Source organism: Limanda limanda, chromosome 5 (assembly GCF_963576545.1).
Source record: "Limanda limanda chromosome 5, fLimLim1.1, whole genome shotgun sequence".
In the NCBI taxonomy this organism is placed as follows: Eukaryota; Metazoa; Chordata; class Actinopteri; order Pleuronectiformes; family Pleuronectidae; genus Limanda; species Limanda limanda.
The window spans coordinates 8,877,954-8,893,173 of NC_083640.1; the positions used below are offsets into that span (position 1 = coordinate 8,877,954).

The window sequence follows — 15,220 nt, forward strand, 5'->3', positions numbered from 1 at the left end:
CACACACACACACAGACACGTTGGTTCAGACAGACACAGACACACATTCAGCATGCTTGAGTGCATAAATTACAGCAAACTGCTTTTGAAAAAAACAGACTTTACTGTATGATTTCTGTGCTTGCCCCCCCACCCAACACACACTCACACGGTCTCCCACCCAGTGCAGCATGTGTCCTCAGATGGATAAGAGGAGGAGGCGTGGGAAAAAATCCACAGGGTAAAGCCAACCCCTGCCTCAACATACACGCACACACACACAGTCTGCCCATCTGCCTCCTCGGATCTGCCTCTCATGGTCACTGTACACACACTCACACAGGCGCACGCTCCCACTCCAGCCCCCTGGGTGACCTGTAGGAACCACATGGCCTTTGACCTTTCCTTAAGGACTGAGCGAGTGCATCAGAGGGGAAGGAACGAGTCCAAGTGTGAGAGGTCTGCATCTGGTCATTACCGTCCTGAAAGCGGCCATGAGAATGTGCACACACTGAGGCGCCCTCGCTGGAGCAAACGTGCGCACTGTCTCACACACACACACACACACACACACACACACACACACACACACACACACACACACACAGATGAATTCACACAAACACAGTGCTTTAACCTCTCTTATGTGTTTATTTTCTTCTCCTCACACTCCTTCACTGTCACGTTAGCAGACATGCATGTGTGCACACCGAGTTGTTAAAACACTGAGTGGGTCATGGTCTTCTGGTTTTTTTCAGGAGAGGGGAACCCCCCCCCCCCACACACACACACACTGACTGAGATCATGCCATTTCATTCTGTGAGGTAAGGAAATAACGTTTTGTTGCTATGGCCATGTCCTCATCCTCCCTTAACCTCTCGCTCCTCCTTCTATGGTGTTTCACTTGAGCCTAATTGCAGATGACAGTGTGTGTGTGTGTGTGTTTGAGGGGGGAAGGGAGAGGACAAGGTGGCTACCCCAGCCAGTATGGAGAGAGAAACGCAAAGAGAGGGACATCCACAGAAACACCGACAGAAAATTTGCTTTGGGTTCTTACATAAGGTGTAGACAAAATCGGCAAACAGGAGCATCAACATTAGTGAGGCTGAATGGACTTTAAGGCAATAATGACGAGAGCAGCACTTAGTGTGAATAGCTGACTGAATTGAATAACCGAGAGAAGCATGGAAACTCTGAATGTTGTTCACACACACACACTTCCTCTTTAAACCTGATTAAATGTTATTACAAATGCATGTATTGTATGTAAATGTACACGCGTCTATGTCTGGACAATATTGCTTAAAAATCGTTATCCTTTTTCCCCCCACGAGTTGATATTGATTATTCATAATTAAAATGTCAATCAGTTAACTGCGGTTTTAAACTCTTTGCAGATGGAAAATGGCAAATACTCTTAAAACACACAAATCTGAGGTTGAACATTTAAAACGATTACATGTGTCATTCCTCTCATCATTCTTGCGCAATCATACCATTATAACGATATATTACATTTTTGTCATTTTTCCTATCAAATAAAATTATATTGCGGATAAGTGCTGATGTGAGTAGAAATGCAAAACAACAAATACTGTACATTTACTTATGTTTCATTCTTAAGTTAAGAGAGTAACTTTGCAGATTAACAGATTTCTTTCTAAGCATATGACCATGAATAGGTGCAAGAGATTTAACTACCCAGTGACAGAAACATTTAGGATTAGCTCCTACAGAAGAACAATTATATAATATACTCTATGAAATATACTGTCGCTCTAAAATAGAACATTCTGCATTTGAAATACTTTTACTTTTAATATTTTCAGTACATTTTTAAATTATATAATAACTACTTATTACATTCCCGCCAGTTTTTTCAGTACTTTGTTGAATTCCCTTATTTTTCAAAACTAACCTTTACAGTGATAAAACTCGTACTTGTAATGCAGTATTTATACACTGTGGTCCTACTGGTAAGTAAGTAAATAGATGTATTTATTCAACACCTCTCAAGCGCAGGACAACACAGTGTTACTGCTACTTAAGCAAAGATTCTTGCTCCACCGGTTGTGTGTTTATGTGTCTCTCTGAGTGAAACACTAGCATATGAATGAATGAGTTTCCATTTGATTCTATGTGTTCTCAAAAGGATTGAACGTACGTGGTCGTTTTAAGTAAGTGTGTGAGCGGGCATGAGTGTATGTATGTGTGTGTGTGTGTGTGTGTGTGTGTGTGTGTGTGTGTGTGTGTGTGTGTGTGTGTCCTCTCCCAGGGATGGCCGCTAATAGCTCGCCCCAGGCAACAATTTAACTCAGCCTAACAAGGTTCTCCCCAAAGTGGCCCCAGGGGCATCTCTCACAGAGGCAAATTGATCACAAAGACTATCACACAGCTCAGCTCAGCTCGACCCGGCTGCTTTGCTCTTCACCTGCTCTCTCTCTCTTTCTCTCTCTGTCTCTCTCTCTCTCTCTCTCTCTCTCTCTCTCTCTCTCTCTCTCTCTCTCTCTCTCTCTCTCTCTCTCTCTCTCTCTCTCTCTCTCTCTCTCTCTCTCTCTGTCTCTCTCTCTCTCCTGTGGCATGATTTAACAGAATGTGTTATGAACATTCAATTTGAGTCGAGAGAACAAAAGCAGCATCAGTCTTCGTTTCGTAATTGCATTCTCTTTGTGAATGACAGGAGAACTCCCGTCAACAGACGAGGCTTAGAACTCACACACCCTCACTGACACACGCATGTGCACACACACACACACACACGCACACACACACACAGGTTAAAGGAGGTAACTCAAGATTTGGACACAGTGAGGGAGAGAAAGTGAGAGAGGGATGTGGGAAGAAAGAAAGACAGACCTAATAAGAGTCTCTTCAATGAGATTACAAGCACTAAAACAGACTAATCTTTGTCATTAACAAAAGATGCCGCAGTAGGCTAAGTCATATTATAGGCTTAATGTTGCTAGTGCGTGCTGTGCACCTGCCAGCACTGAACACCTTCACAGAGAAGAGGCATTTAGCGACATCCTCTTTTCAGATAGCTAGCGCACACACATGATATCCGTAATAAATCTATCTTGCAACTATGGAGAGATAAATACTGTTATTTTAAAGCAAAAAAGGTGACATCAACAAAAACTTTGTTAAATCCTGTCTCAGAATCTCAGTGTTTAATGGAATGAAAAAAACCTGGCTTGTTTTAAAGTTTGCAGCAATGTGGTTTTTAGATTTTCTGTAGCTTGAGACATCGGCATTATTAAACAATAAAGAAGCATTTCATCTATTTTAATATGTTTATGTGTATAGCAGAGGCTTGAGTCAGCTTTTAGTGTTAGCCAGAGTCCAAATGGGTGGTTTGCAAGTGTGGACTTTGGATACGACTAGTACAGGTGCTGACGAAGAGTTACGTGTGTATGTGTGTGTGTGTCAATGTGCCCGCAACTAAAACTTCAGTGTTTTCCCCACCCTCCACTCTGTTATCCGTCTCCCTCTATCTTGCTGAAGCAAACACATACGTACAAACACACACACACAAACGCACTATTATATAACTCCTAAGACTCTCCCGAGCTTGCTCTCTTTTCTTATCTCACTCTATCATTCACTTTTATTGTTTATATCCAGATTTAACTTTATTTGACCATGTATTCACTTCAGAGACTCTCAGTTCTACAGGACATTGAATAAAACCGGACTGTGCAGGTGAACATGCTGCAGGCTGTCCACAAAACGAGATTGATTATGAGAAAGCAAAATGAATTCCTGCTCTTGATATGAGCAGATTCTTCATGAAAGTATAGCCCTCCACTGGCAGCTCTGGTCTCTCTGTTCATACATTACTTGGTTCCTGCGTTTAACAAGCACAGTCACCCTCTTCCCCCGGTTTTTACTTCAATGTAAATCGGAGGAAAATGTGAATATTGAATATCATTGTGTCTCCATTGAGATATGCTGCCTTCATGGATGAGTAAAACTGACAAAACAGAAGGAGCTGTCAGAAGACTCCATGACTTCAAGGCAGAATTAGAGTTTAGGAGTGGTTCAGGCTGAAATCCCTCCCGGCTAAGATAAAGTGGAGACACAAACCGGAGCGTGCCGTATAGCCCACGCTTTGTGTGTATAAAGATTAAGAAAGGGAAGAGCGAGAGAGAGTGGGGGTAAAACTGTTCGCCTCTCCCAGACAGCGGCAGAGGGATAAAACCAACATGGAGTGCGCGTTGAGCACATGCTAAACAAACACAGGCTATGATAGTGGCTCAGTGGGACCACAGAAGAGCCATTCAGGCCACACACACTGTGTGGGATGTTTTTTGTGGACGTCAGACTCACTAAGTGAGGAGTAGTTGAGTGGGGGTATCCGACGACAGGGGCAGCCAGTGGGAATGGAGTCCTGAACATAAGTGTGAGTGTGTGTGTGTGTGTGTGTGTGTGTGTAAGAGAGAGAGCATGTGTCAGTGTTGCAACAGCACTCAGGTGGTACCTCAGTCAGTCAGTAGGGCTATGTTGAGGGATTAACAGTGTGGCCTGCATGGGCTTGGGGTAATCTCTCCTCTCTTCTTACATAACACTGGGCCATTAGTCAGCACAAGCACACAATAAACAACACAATCAACAACGCAGAGCTCTGCAACAGACCACACATGCCCTGATAACACTGCAAACCTCAGATTCACTCACTATTGTGTGCAGTGAGTAATAACCCTCCATTAGTTTATTTTATTAGCATTATATAAACATGTATTGAAAGGTTTACAATACATTGTAATGCATGTGTTTATTACCCGTGTATACACCAATGGTGCCCACAGGAGCATTCAAAGTTGTTTGAAATACACTGATAAACACTTAGATCTGCCAACAACTACATTTTAGTGTTATAAACCCTTTATTGACCTTTTTCTGATTAAAGCTAAATAAAGAAACTTAAAGTTAAGTGTACCAATATCTTATAAACACAATGATCCATTTAAACTTTTTTATAACCTATAACGGGAATGAACTTTACAGCAGCAAACAAACAAATAAATTAAGTCATACATATTGTGAATTGTGGATTCAAAGCTATTCTTTAAACATCATTCCGGTTTTAGAATTATCTAAACAGACTGCTTCCGTTGGCTTCGACAAAAAATGGATCGCGGGATGCTTTAGAATCGGCCAAATCAATGTTGGACATGATGAGGCTGTCATGCATAGTATTGCAGCTGCGCGTGTGCATATTGTTTTCAGTGCTTTCTGTGTTTGTGTGTGAGCACATCCGTGCCTTTTGCGATCTAATACAAATCATGTTAGAAATGTGAATAATTATGTCGCTGTGGATTTGAGACTTTTAGTGGTTCCTGTTCTCTTCTTTTCACACCACTCATCATCACCTTTCTTGTTTATTGCTCTCTCACACTCCCCGAGTTTCTGTCATCCTATCTTTTCCCATGGCGCAGGAGTGTGAGAGAATGTGATTGACACATATCGCTAACAGTGGGATCAAATGGCGCTGTAAACCCCTCCTCCCCTTTAGCTCCCTCCATAGATGAACTCGCTGACCTTGCTGACCCAGGAGCATAGATGCGGTGTACAGGCTCTTATGGCTTTTTTTCTGTGATACAAAACACAATTGGACACAGGATGATGGGAACTAATGTAAAGATCATAAAGAGAAAGGAGGAAATTGATATGTAGAATACATGTCAGTTTATGCTGATGAGGTTTTTTGAGTTTATGTAAATATTCACTTGGTTCTAAGTGTGTATAACAGTGTGTTTGTCTTTAGCGCAAACTCCGCTCAGACTTTACTTTTGGTAGGAGGATGTTGATGATGTTGATTGGCTCTGATGCGCTTTGCAAACCCATATTTATTTTACCAAAATATAACTTTTGATTGCAATGATTAAAACTATGAATTCACATCAAAGTAGACAACAATGACAATTTTTGTAATTGAAATGGTGTTATTTATAATAAGTTATTTCTTGTCCATTTTTTAGTTTTTATTATATAGATCTAAACTTTGCTATCACCAAAACGTTTCAACAAAATATGACATCACTGTGACCCATGCTATTTTATTACTCAACTTCTTTGTTGGGTTGAAGAGGAGCACCACTCACACCACAGCATCAGCATGTTGCCATTGAAATGATTATCCTGTTTACAGCATCCTACACAACATTGAGTCATGTTAGAAAAAAAAAAACCCTCTTCAATGCTCCGTTTTCTGTCAGGAAGAAAAGGTCCTGATGATATTATTTTATATTTCTCTGGCGTTTCCTTGCCTGGCGCTGGGATGACATCATCTTCGGTCAGGGCTTCAGGAGTTGTGGCTATTGTTAAGTGATAATTACCACGGCTCATGAGGGGCCTCTATTTTTTATAACCTTGTGGTTGTGAGCACATTTCTGTGTAAGGGCAGCTGAGTTTTTACACACACACACACACACACACAGGTTGAGAGTGGGGGCCGCACGGCCCACACTGATTTAATTCTATCTGACAAAACCCTTTGGGGCGTGCAGAGGGAGAGAGGAAGATGGAGAGAGAGAGTGAGAGAGGGAGAAAGAGAGAGAGACATGGAGAAAGAGAGGTGAGAGAGACGCTTCAGGGGCCTCTTCTGCCAACCACGGCAATAAAATGAAAGCAGGAACTTTCGGTATACCCCCCCAAAGCCTCCCATGCACGAGAGTGGTCGCGAGGCCCATTAAAATGTGGATAAAATACAAGGTGCATGACAGAGGAGTTTGCCATGGGATGAGAGAGGGAAAGAGAAAAAGAAAGAGAGAGAGAGAGAGGGGTAGGGGGGTTTGGCCTTCTCATGCTTTTCTTGCCCAAGGTTTGATGGCCTGAGGTAGGAAAAAGCTTTAAATGACATTCAAACATAAAAACATTACAGATAGATAGATGGATAGATGGATAGATGGATAGATAGATAGATAGATAGATAGCTAGATAGATAGATAGATAGATAGATAGATAGATAGATAGATAGATAGATAGATAGATAGATAGATAGATAGATAGATACACTGTAAAAAGCCCAACTTCAAAATCATTGGTCTAACTTATTTTTAAAAGTTGAGTGAGCAAATTTTTTTTTTAAATGTTGAGCAAACCCAAAGTTTCAAGTTTACAAATAAGTAGTGCAGTCAACTGAACATTTTAAGTTGAGGAAACTTCAAATATTGCTTAGCCAGCTCCGGGATGCAAATATAAGTTCAGATTGAATGATATGAATGCATTTATATATGGAATATATCTACTTAGATATGTATATATAAACACACACACACAAACAAACATATATACATATGTGAACATATATATTTATGTCTTGTATTATTATTATACACATTTACACACACATATAAAATATATATATATATAGCATGTTCAGATTTCTTTTTACCCCTTACTTTGTATTCACCTTCTGTCGTCTTGGAGTTTTAATTTTACCACTTTTACCAACCACATTATTAAATGTCCCCCTCTGCCCATCCACTGCAGCCACACAAGCAGTGATAAAGATAAAAAGTGAGAGTGGGGCTACGTATTCTCCACACAGGCTTGAGTGGAGAATACGTAATTTACCCTCGACAGCCGACATTTAACGGAGCAAACAGCGGAGAACTTCTTCAACATGGATGACATTAAATTAATAATTGAAGTGGAGAAGTGCAGTAAAAAAAAAGATTAATGATGGGACAATGTTGGTTAATGTTGGAGCAAGCGCTGCACGGCGCTTCAGCGTGGCTTCCGCGTCCGGAAAGCGACGTCATGACGTAGTCAGCGTCAATGCGCACTCGTGTTTTGAGACGCCAGCCCAGCGCTCTCAGGTAGAGTGGGCTTGTCCGGACATGTTGGGGTGTAGTTGATCAGATGCACGTCCTTCTATCGCAAGTTCCGCCGCCTGATATCGCCCGACGGCAAGTTTTATCGACTGATGTCCTCCGACCGCATGTCCTACGGCTGCGTGTCCTCCTCACTTTCTTCCAGCACTAACTAGGTAAGACTCCCGCCGCTATTTTACTGGTTATTCTGCGACCCGTTGTCTTTCGAATGCAATGATTCACAACGTTTACAAAACTACATGTGTAAGCTATCCATAAAATCTACCTGTTAGCTACCCGTGAAAGCCACGTGTTTGCTAACTTTCAGCTACATGTGAAAGCCACGTGTTTGCTTACTTTAAGTTATCTGTAGACCAACCCCACCCAAACCACCGTGCTACGTTTATAAACTACCAACGTGTTAAGTTGAGTTATCAATAAAATAATGGTAAATTTTGATGATCTTCCCCTTGTGTATACTGGGGTATGTGTCGTCTGTTGGTGTCTTTTCTGTTTGAATCTTAGCATAACGGTGAATTTAACAATTAAGCTTTCATACAGAGCTCGTTCACGTGTTATTTATTTCAAAATAACTACTTCTTATTTCATACATTTCCCACAAATATGGGGAAATGTAACTCAAATAGCCCTACATAGTTCTGTGTTTAATTTATTTCAAAGTACACCTACACTTGCCTCTGTATTTTTCTTCTCTTCATAAGAGTTTGGTGTTTTCCTTTGTAACAGGTAAAAATAGCTATAAAAGTCAACAGTTCTTTATTGTTCTATAATTTCATAAATGCAACTTTATAAGCTTTCTTATCAAGTATGTTTCTCAGCTCCAGACAAATTTTATTTGGGCGAAGAGTGGGCAAAATGGTTCTTTTGATGTAAAGGTTGCCTACCTCTGCCTCAGCCAAATTGAGTTTGTTCATTTGGGTGGTGTTAAACTCAAACTAAATGTGTTTTCCTTGTTTCACAGGATTTGGATCCAGTGTAAGGAGTGCAAGTTCTCGCACCCTAATCAGGATATTCTCCTCAAGCATTACCGACTTTGCCACTACCGGGGACGCTTCTGGCCACTGCCGTGCCTGTACACTGACTGCTGCTGCACTTTCAAAACAAGCGGTGGGTTAAAATGCCACCTTTCAAGAGTACACACAAAGTCCAGAAAAACTGAAGTAGAAGTCACCTTTTTTTGTCAATTGTGTGACTTTAAAGACATCTGTGCCCCAAAGAAATACATAGCCCATCTAAGGACTCATTTGAGGCAGCATGTGACTGTTTATTGTTTACTGTTTACTGTTGGTAAGATTTTTTTTTTATATAATGTGTAATGTCCTAAATGCTCTACCAATTCCACCATTCTGCTCAGCTTCCGGATGTAGCAAACCTTTTTAGTTTATAACTGTACAATGTGGGCACCTTCTGTAATTGGAGTCTGTATTAACACTAATACTGTTATTTCTCCTCTCTTAGATATATGCTGAGTTTTTTTGAATCACTCAAGTGGATCTAAAGAAGACATTCTTCACATCTTTGGATGCACACGCCTCAAACCTGATAAAGCTTTACAGAACACGTAGCGGGACACTAGGAAAGGACTTAAAGGCCCTCCTTGACAACCTTGATGAACAGGTAATGCAAGTAGGAGATAAATTAAGGTTTTCTGAGAGTGCATTTTCACATTGCAAACAGACATTAACATAAATTGTGAATAGGTGTGGTGTGATTTTATTTTCAGGCCATGCTATATTTTTTTTAACTTTATTTGTGTCTTTCAGACAACCAATGTGCTTGCACAAAGGAAGGCCACAGCTCTCCGAGGTCTACCTCTCTATTTGAGGGAGAATCCAGGCAACGTCCTGAAGACATGTCTGGTAAGAATACTTCGGTTTATACCATTGAAGTTTTTTTCTTCCATTTTTTTAATAGCTGGGCCAATATAAATATACAAGGGGCCAGTACATCTCTGATTAGGGAGCAAACGCATTCATTTGATAGGAATATGCAATAAAACCACTTATTTATATTCCCTTTAATGTAATATAAGTAGTTATCCCTAATTAAGGCTGAAATCTTTAACAATAAAAGTAAAAACACATTATCAAGAGGTAATCTATGAGGGTTGACCTAAAAAAACCCTTAAATCAGTAAATTTTGCTGCAAGTTTTAGTGTTTGGATTGTGGCCGATTTTATATGCACTGTCAGGGTGAGATATTGTCCATCCTTTTTGGATTGTTAACACTAATGGAATCAAAGGATTATCCCACACCTTTTAAACTGCACACCAGCTGAATTTTAAGAGCACCTTTAGAAAAAAAATGCCAGATTTCGCACAAATTATCCCTTCACATGGATTAATTGATGACATCTGGGTGGTCAAAATTTATCTGGTGGCCTTACAAATTGTATTTTTTAATGTATCTTAAATTTGTCGTTAGGAAATTTCTTCATATTTTGAACAGTGGTAAATGGTAAATGGATTTGTATTTATATAGCGCTTTTCTAGTCTGATGAAGACCACTCAAAGCGCTTTACAGTACAGTTTCACATTCACCCATTCACACACACATTCATACAGTGCATCTACTTGCAGCAGTTTGTTATTCTATGGGGGGCTATTGAGGGTTCAGCATCTTGCCTAAGGACACTTCGGCATGCAGATGGTTCAGACTGGGGATCGAACCGCCGACCTTCAGGTTGGAGGCCGACCACTCTACCCCTCAGCCACAGCCGCCCTTCACTTGCAAGTGGTCACTTGCACTCAAAGTTTAACTCATAAAGGTGCATGTCACTTTACTCATGGGCAGGGGTATATCATTTATTTATAAATGTGGTGATGAAAACATTAAAAATTTAAGTAATGTCTGTTTGTTTTCTCTATGATACAGACTCGGGAGGAAACGTCCGTTGCAGGTGTTCAACTTGGCATAGTCACCATTGTTGAAGATGATGTTGGGAGAGCTCACTCAATGCCCAGAACAATCAACATTGCCCTTGTCATCGAGGAAAAGGTTGTTGTGGAGGACATCTCTGACATCAGTACAGCCATTGTCCTTCTCTTTGGATGCATCTACAACCTCAACCTGGACTACCCCAAAGGGTTGAGGTACACTTTTGAGGCCCTTCAAAAGATTTTTATGAACCTTGGCACAGAGTGTTCTGCCCGTGTTCAGGCTCTGAAAAACAACTTGTTAAAGTAGCCCGATACCATGACACATAGACATGTGTTCAATGCACATATTTGCACACATTGACATGTCACTTTATTCCTCAAAATGTTTTTAAGTTCAGTAGTAGCTACACAAATCCCATGTTCCCATTTGAAGTTAGTGTTTACTAACTGCTGGATTTGTTTGTCTCTGAAACTAAACACGTTTGTGTCTTGTTACACGTTTTTATGGATGCACTTTCTATAGACATGTCACTTTATTCCTCAAAATATGTTTTCAAGTTCAGTAGTAGCTACACAAGTTTGTGTAGTGTTGCTACGAATCCCATGTTCCCATTGGAAGTTAGTGTTTACTAAGTGCTGGATTTGGTTATCTCTGCAACTGAACACGTTTGTGTCTTGTTACATGTTTTTTATGGATGCACTTTCTTCACTGCTGGGTTTGGTCAGTGGTTTCCTCAAGTATCTGACTAACACATGTTTTGTGATTCATAGTGTCAATCATACTGTTTTCTATATTATAGCTAAAGTATTGAGAGCTGGTTCTGCACTTTGTTATGTGTTTACATATTCTATCTTTGAAAATAATTGTATAATGTTACCAAGTTCACTTAAGCATCCCTGCTGCTGCAATTTCAATGTTGCCTTTTTTGTAGTTATTGGATGTATATAATGTTAACCCCTGTGTTCTTAATAAACAGATTCTTTATAGAATTTTGCTGTTATTATTGAATTTCCACAACAGTATGAATAGAGTAAACTTGAGTTAGCTCAACTGATGGGCAGCAAAGTTGAGTTAACTAAGCATTTTAAGTTTAAGTTCTCTCGACTGAAACTATCCAGTTCTGTTGATGTATGTTTTCAAATCATTAGCATGCATATAATCTAGTATTCCTAACTTGTAGATTTGAGTAGCTCTGAATGGAGATGTTAAGTTAGTCTAACAGAACATCACCATTCAGAGCTACTCTATATAACATTTTGAGTGAACTTAATTATTTAAGTTGACACAACTCACAAGCCCTTAAGTTAGGTCAACTCAAAAAAGCGTTGCAGCTGGTTGCTTTACTTTTTTAAGTTGAGTCAACTTTTCTTTTTTTACAGTGTAGATAGATAGATAGATAGATAGATAGATAGATAGATAGATAGATAGATAGATAGATAGATAAATAAACAGATAGATAGATAGATAGATAGATAGATAGATAGATAGATAGATAGATAGATAGATAGATAGATAGATAGATAGATAGATAGATAGATAGATAGATAGATAGATACAAACTACATTAAATTTAAGTTTATAATCATGAAGATATACATTTTAACAGGAAAACTATAAATTAAATACAAAACTATACATCTGATTACAATAATGCCTCGGGGCCAATGTAGAAACTAAGTGAAAGTGTGGCTATTATTTTTAATCATATTTAAGCTCCGTTTATGTCAACAAGGTTTTACTTTTTCCCACGTTATAATGCCGAGCGTTTGCGTTTTCTCTGAAGTTTAGACTTTGTGCATGTGAATGGAAATCCTCCAACACTTCCTGTCTCATTCCTGCTTGACATCGGGACCTGGTTTACTCAGTTTAAGTGATATATGGAAACGTGTCAGTTTAAGACGAGTCGACGCAGTCTTTACATTAGACTTCAAGATCATCCAGTCGAACTCGTGTTGCAACTTTGCGTCAGCGCACATTATTGAGAGAAGTCATTATAAAAAGAAGCCCCCACACACACTGAGCTATAACAGTAATAACGGGTAAAATAATTAAGTATAATAATTGACTGATAATAACTGATAAACTGCAAATAGTGTTGATTGATACTAAAAAAAATGCGTTTTCTGATTTAAAAGAAAATCAAACGAGAGAAAGCAAAGGCTTTTTGAGAGTTGAACGACATGTGTAAACCTGTGTGTGTTTGTGTGTGAGTATGTGTGTGTGTGTCTGCACGCACAGGACGACATTGACGTTGAAATGCAACATCCCCAGCGGGGTGCGCATGCAGCGCGTTATGGAAATATGGGTTAGTGGAGCGCTTGTTTAGTATCCCTGAAACAGTCGATAAAGTTTATACCTATAATGAGACAAAAAAAGTTTTTCCCCCACTTCACTTCATCTGATCTGATCCCTGGTTTCCGCAGGTGGAGAGGACATGGGGCTCAACTGATTAAAAGCTTTAATCAAATATCTTGCGCCACTTTTAATTTTCAGCCAAAGCCTCCGACGGCTTTACGCACGAATTTGCAACGTTTGTTAGGCCTATTTATACACGAACACACACTCAGGCTCAGGACACACACTCACACACACACACATGCACATTCACATAGATCCAGATGAACTTTGTATGCGTTTTAAAAGCGAGCTGCTGGTGAGGATGGAGAGAAATCCAACCACACACACTTCAAGTTTCTCTGCAGAGGAAAAGGGGACAAAACAGATTTGCGGCGAAAAAACTCCCAGAATAAACTTTCAAGGCCAAATCTGGGATAAAGGCTGCCGTGTTATGCGTGTGCGTGTGTGTGTGTGTTGTGTGCATGTGTGTGTGTGTGTGTTGTGTTAAGCGGGATGAAGCCTGGGGAAAGTGCATGAAGCGGCATGGAACCGGGGAGACTTACCTCTCATAGTGTTGGCCGTGATGGAGCTGGTGCTGAGGCTCGCTCCCCAAAGCAGCACTCATGAAGAAAGGAACATAAATGCTCGGAGATGTATGGGGAGGGAGTTGCGTGGTGGTGGTGGTGTTGGTGGTGGTGGTGGTGGTGGGGCTTGTCCTCGTGTTTCAAAAATGACAACAACGAAAAAGAGTGCAGACGATCAGCGTCGAGGTCCACTACTAGGCTGCCCTGGGTGGAGGCGTCTCTTGCGCTAGAAGCATCCCGGGCCGGGGCTCTGGGAGGCGGGCTGAGGTGGCTCGGTGGCTCGGTGGCTGCGCTCTGGTCTCTGTGTGGTCGCTTCTCTCATCTGCGCTCTCACCTCTGTGGGAGGGTTTCACTGGTTCCTGTGGGCCGAGGGAGGGGAGAGCGCAGAGGAGAGGCTTTACGCGTCGGCCCGGATTGGACTGGAGCACTCCCCGCTCCTCCCACTCTCTCCTGCTCAGCCTCCACAGCCCGGAGCCTGCACACACACACACACACACTGCACACACACACACACACACACACACACACATGCACACACTGCACAGACACAACCTGAGCGCTCTCTACCGCTGCGCTTGGCACACACCCACAGGAAAGTTTCAATGTCATTCCTCACATTTAGTCAAACCATGTATGTGCACTAAAGATTATTTTCATGCACGGAAAACAAAATCTTTAAACTGGTCCAATGTGGCGACGGAAATCTCACATTAAGCCTTTAGAAGAGATGCTTTATTCCCCTCCGTTCCACTTCAGTTTACTTTCCGTAGAATCATGTGAGATTTGTTTAAGAAAGTGGACAAAACAATGGATTTACAGTGATCAGAAGTAAAATCGTGCCAATGAGAAAGAAGCGTTACATCATAGGCCGTTACTTGATTAAATTAGATTAGGTTACTTTTAAGCAGGCAAAGAGCAAATGGTTATGTTTGAAATAATAAGTGACAGAAATGATGAAAAAAAAGATAAAATGGCTTGTCCATATACTTCAAATTGACAAATACATTATATAACAATATAACCTAACTAATAAAAAACCTGACCCTCCTAGAATCGTTATCTTGATATATATTATAATATATATATATATATATATATATACGGTATATTGCAGGTGTAAAGTGATTATTGAGCACCATGTTTTGGATGAGGGCTTTTTGTTTATGTCAGAGCAGCTCAGGTGACACGAGTTGTCTCAGGTGTCCTCAGGATGACTTTCAGGGTGGGGTCCTCTCCTTCCTCTGAGAAACACTGGAATACTGACCTGGAAAATGAAAGACGAATGTTAGACCATGTGTTCTGAACAATGACTGACCCAGTGTGGCCATAAATCCCTTCACCTCATATGACATATAGATTTGTTATTTACCGTACATGTCTGAACTCGACGAGGCAACAACGTGCTCTGCTCATTTATCCTCATTTTTTAGGGCCAAACAGGGACAACTGATCCTGCAGACTTTATATGGTGTTCTTGTTCTTATCTCTGCTCTACACCAACAGATTTACAACCACAGTAATCATCAAAGTGGTAAACCCACACTGACTGAGTCTGAAGGAAACCCCATCAGTTCGTCTTTGACCCCAGAACAACCCATGAC

General features: G+C 40.7%; 1 protein-coding gene and 1 long non-coding RNA gene across 2 annotated transcripts in view; one reads left to right on the forward strand and one right to left on the reverse strand.

Annotated features, from left to right (window-relative positions):
• Positions 1-13,927, reverse strand: part of rorb (RAR-related orphan receptor B) — a 27,989-nt gene extending 14,062 nt beyond the window's left edge. The window contains exon 1 of the mRNA XM_061070902.1: positions 13,599-13,927. Coding sequence (XP_060926885.1) covers positions 13,599-13,605 — 7 coding nt within the window. The 5' untranslated portion in view covers positions 13,606-13,927. The remainder of the gene's footprint in view (positions 1-13,598) is intronic.
• On the forward strand, positions 7,800-10,275 carry LOC133001939 (uncharacterized). Its single transcript, XR_009678238.1, has 4 exons — positions 7,800-7,973; positions 8,780-8,925; positions 9,277-9,435; positions 9,582-10,275. It is a non-coding gene; the product is annotated as an uncharacterized LOC133001939 (long non-coding RNA).
• Positions 13,928-15,220: the final 1,293 nt, after the last annotated feature.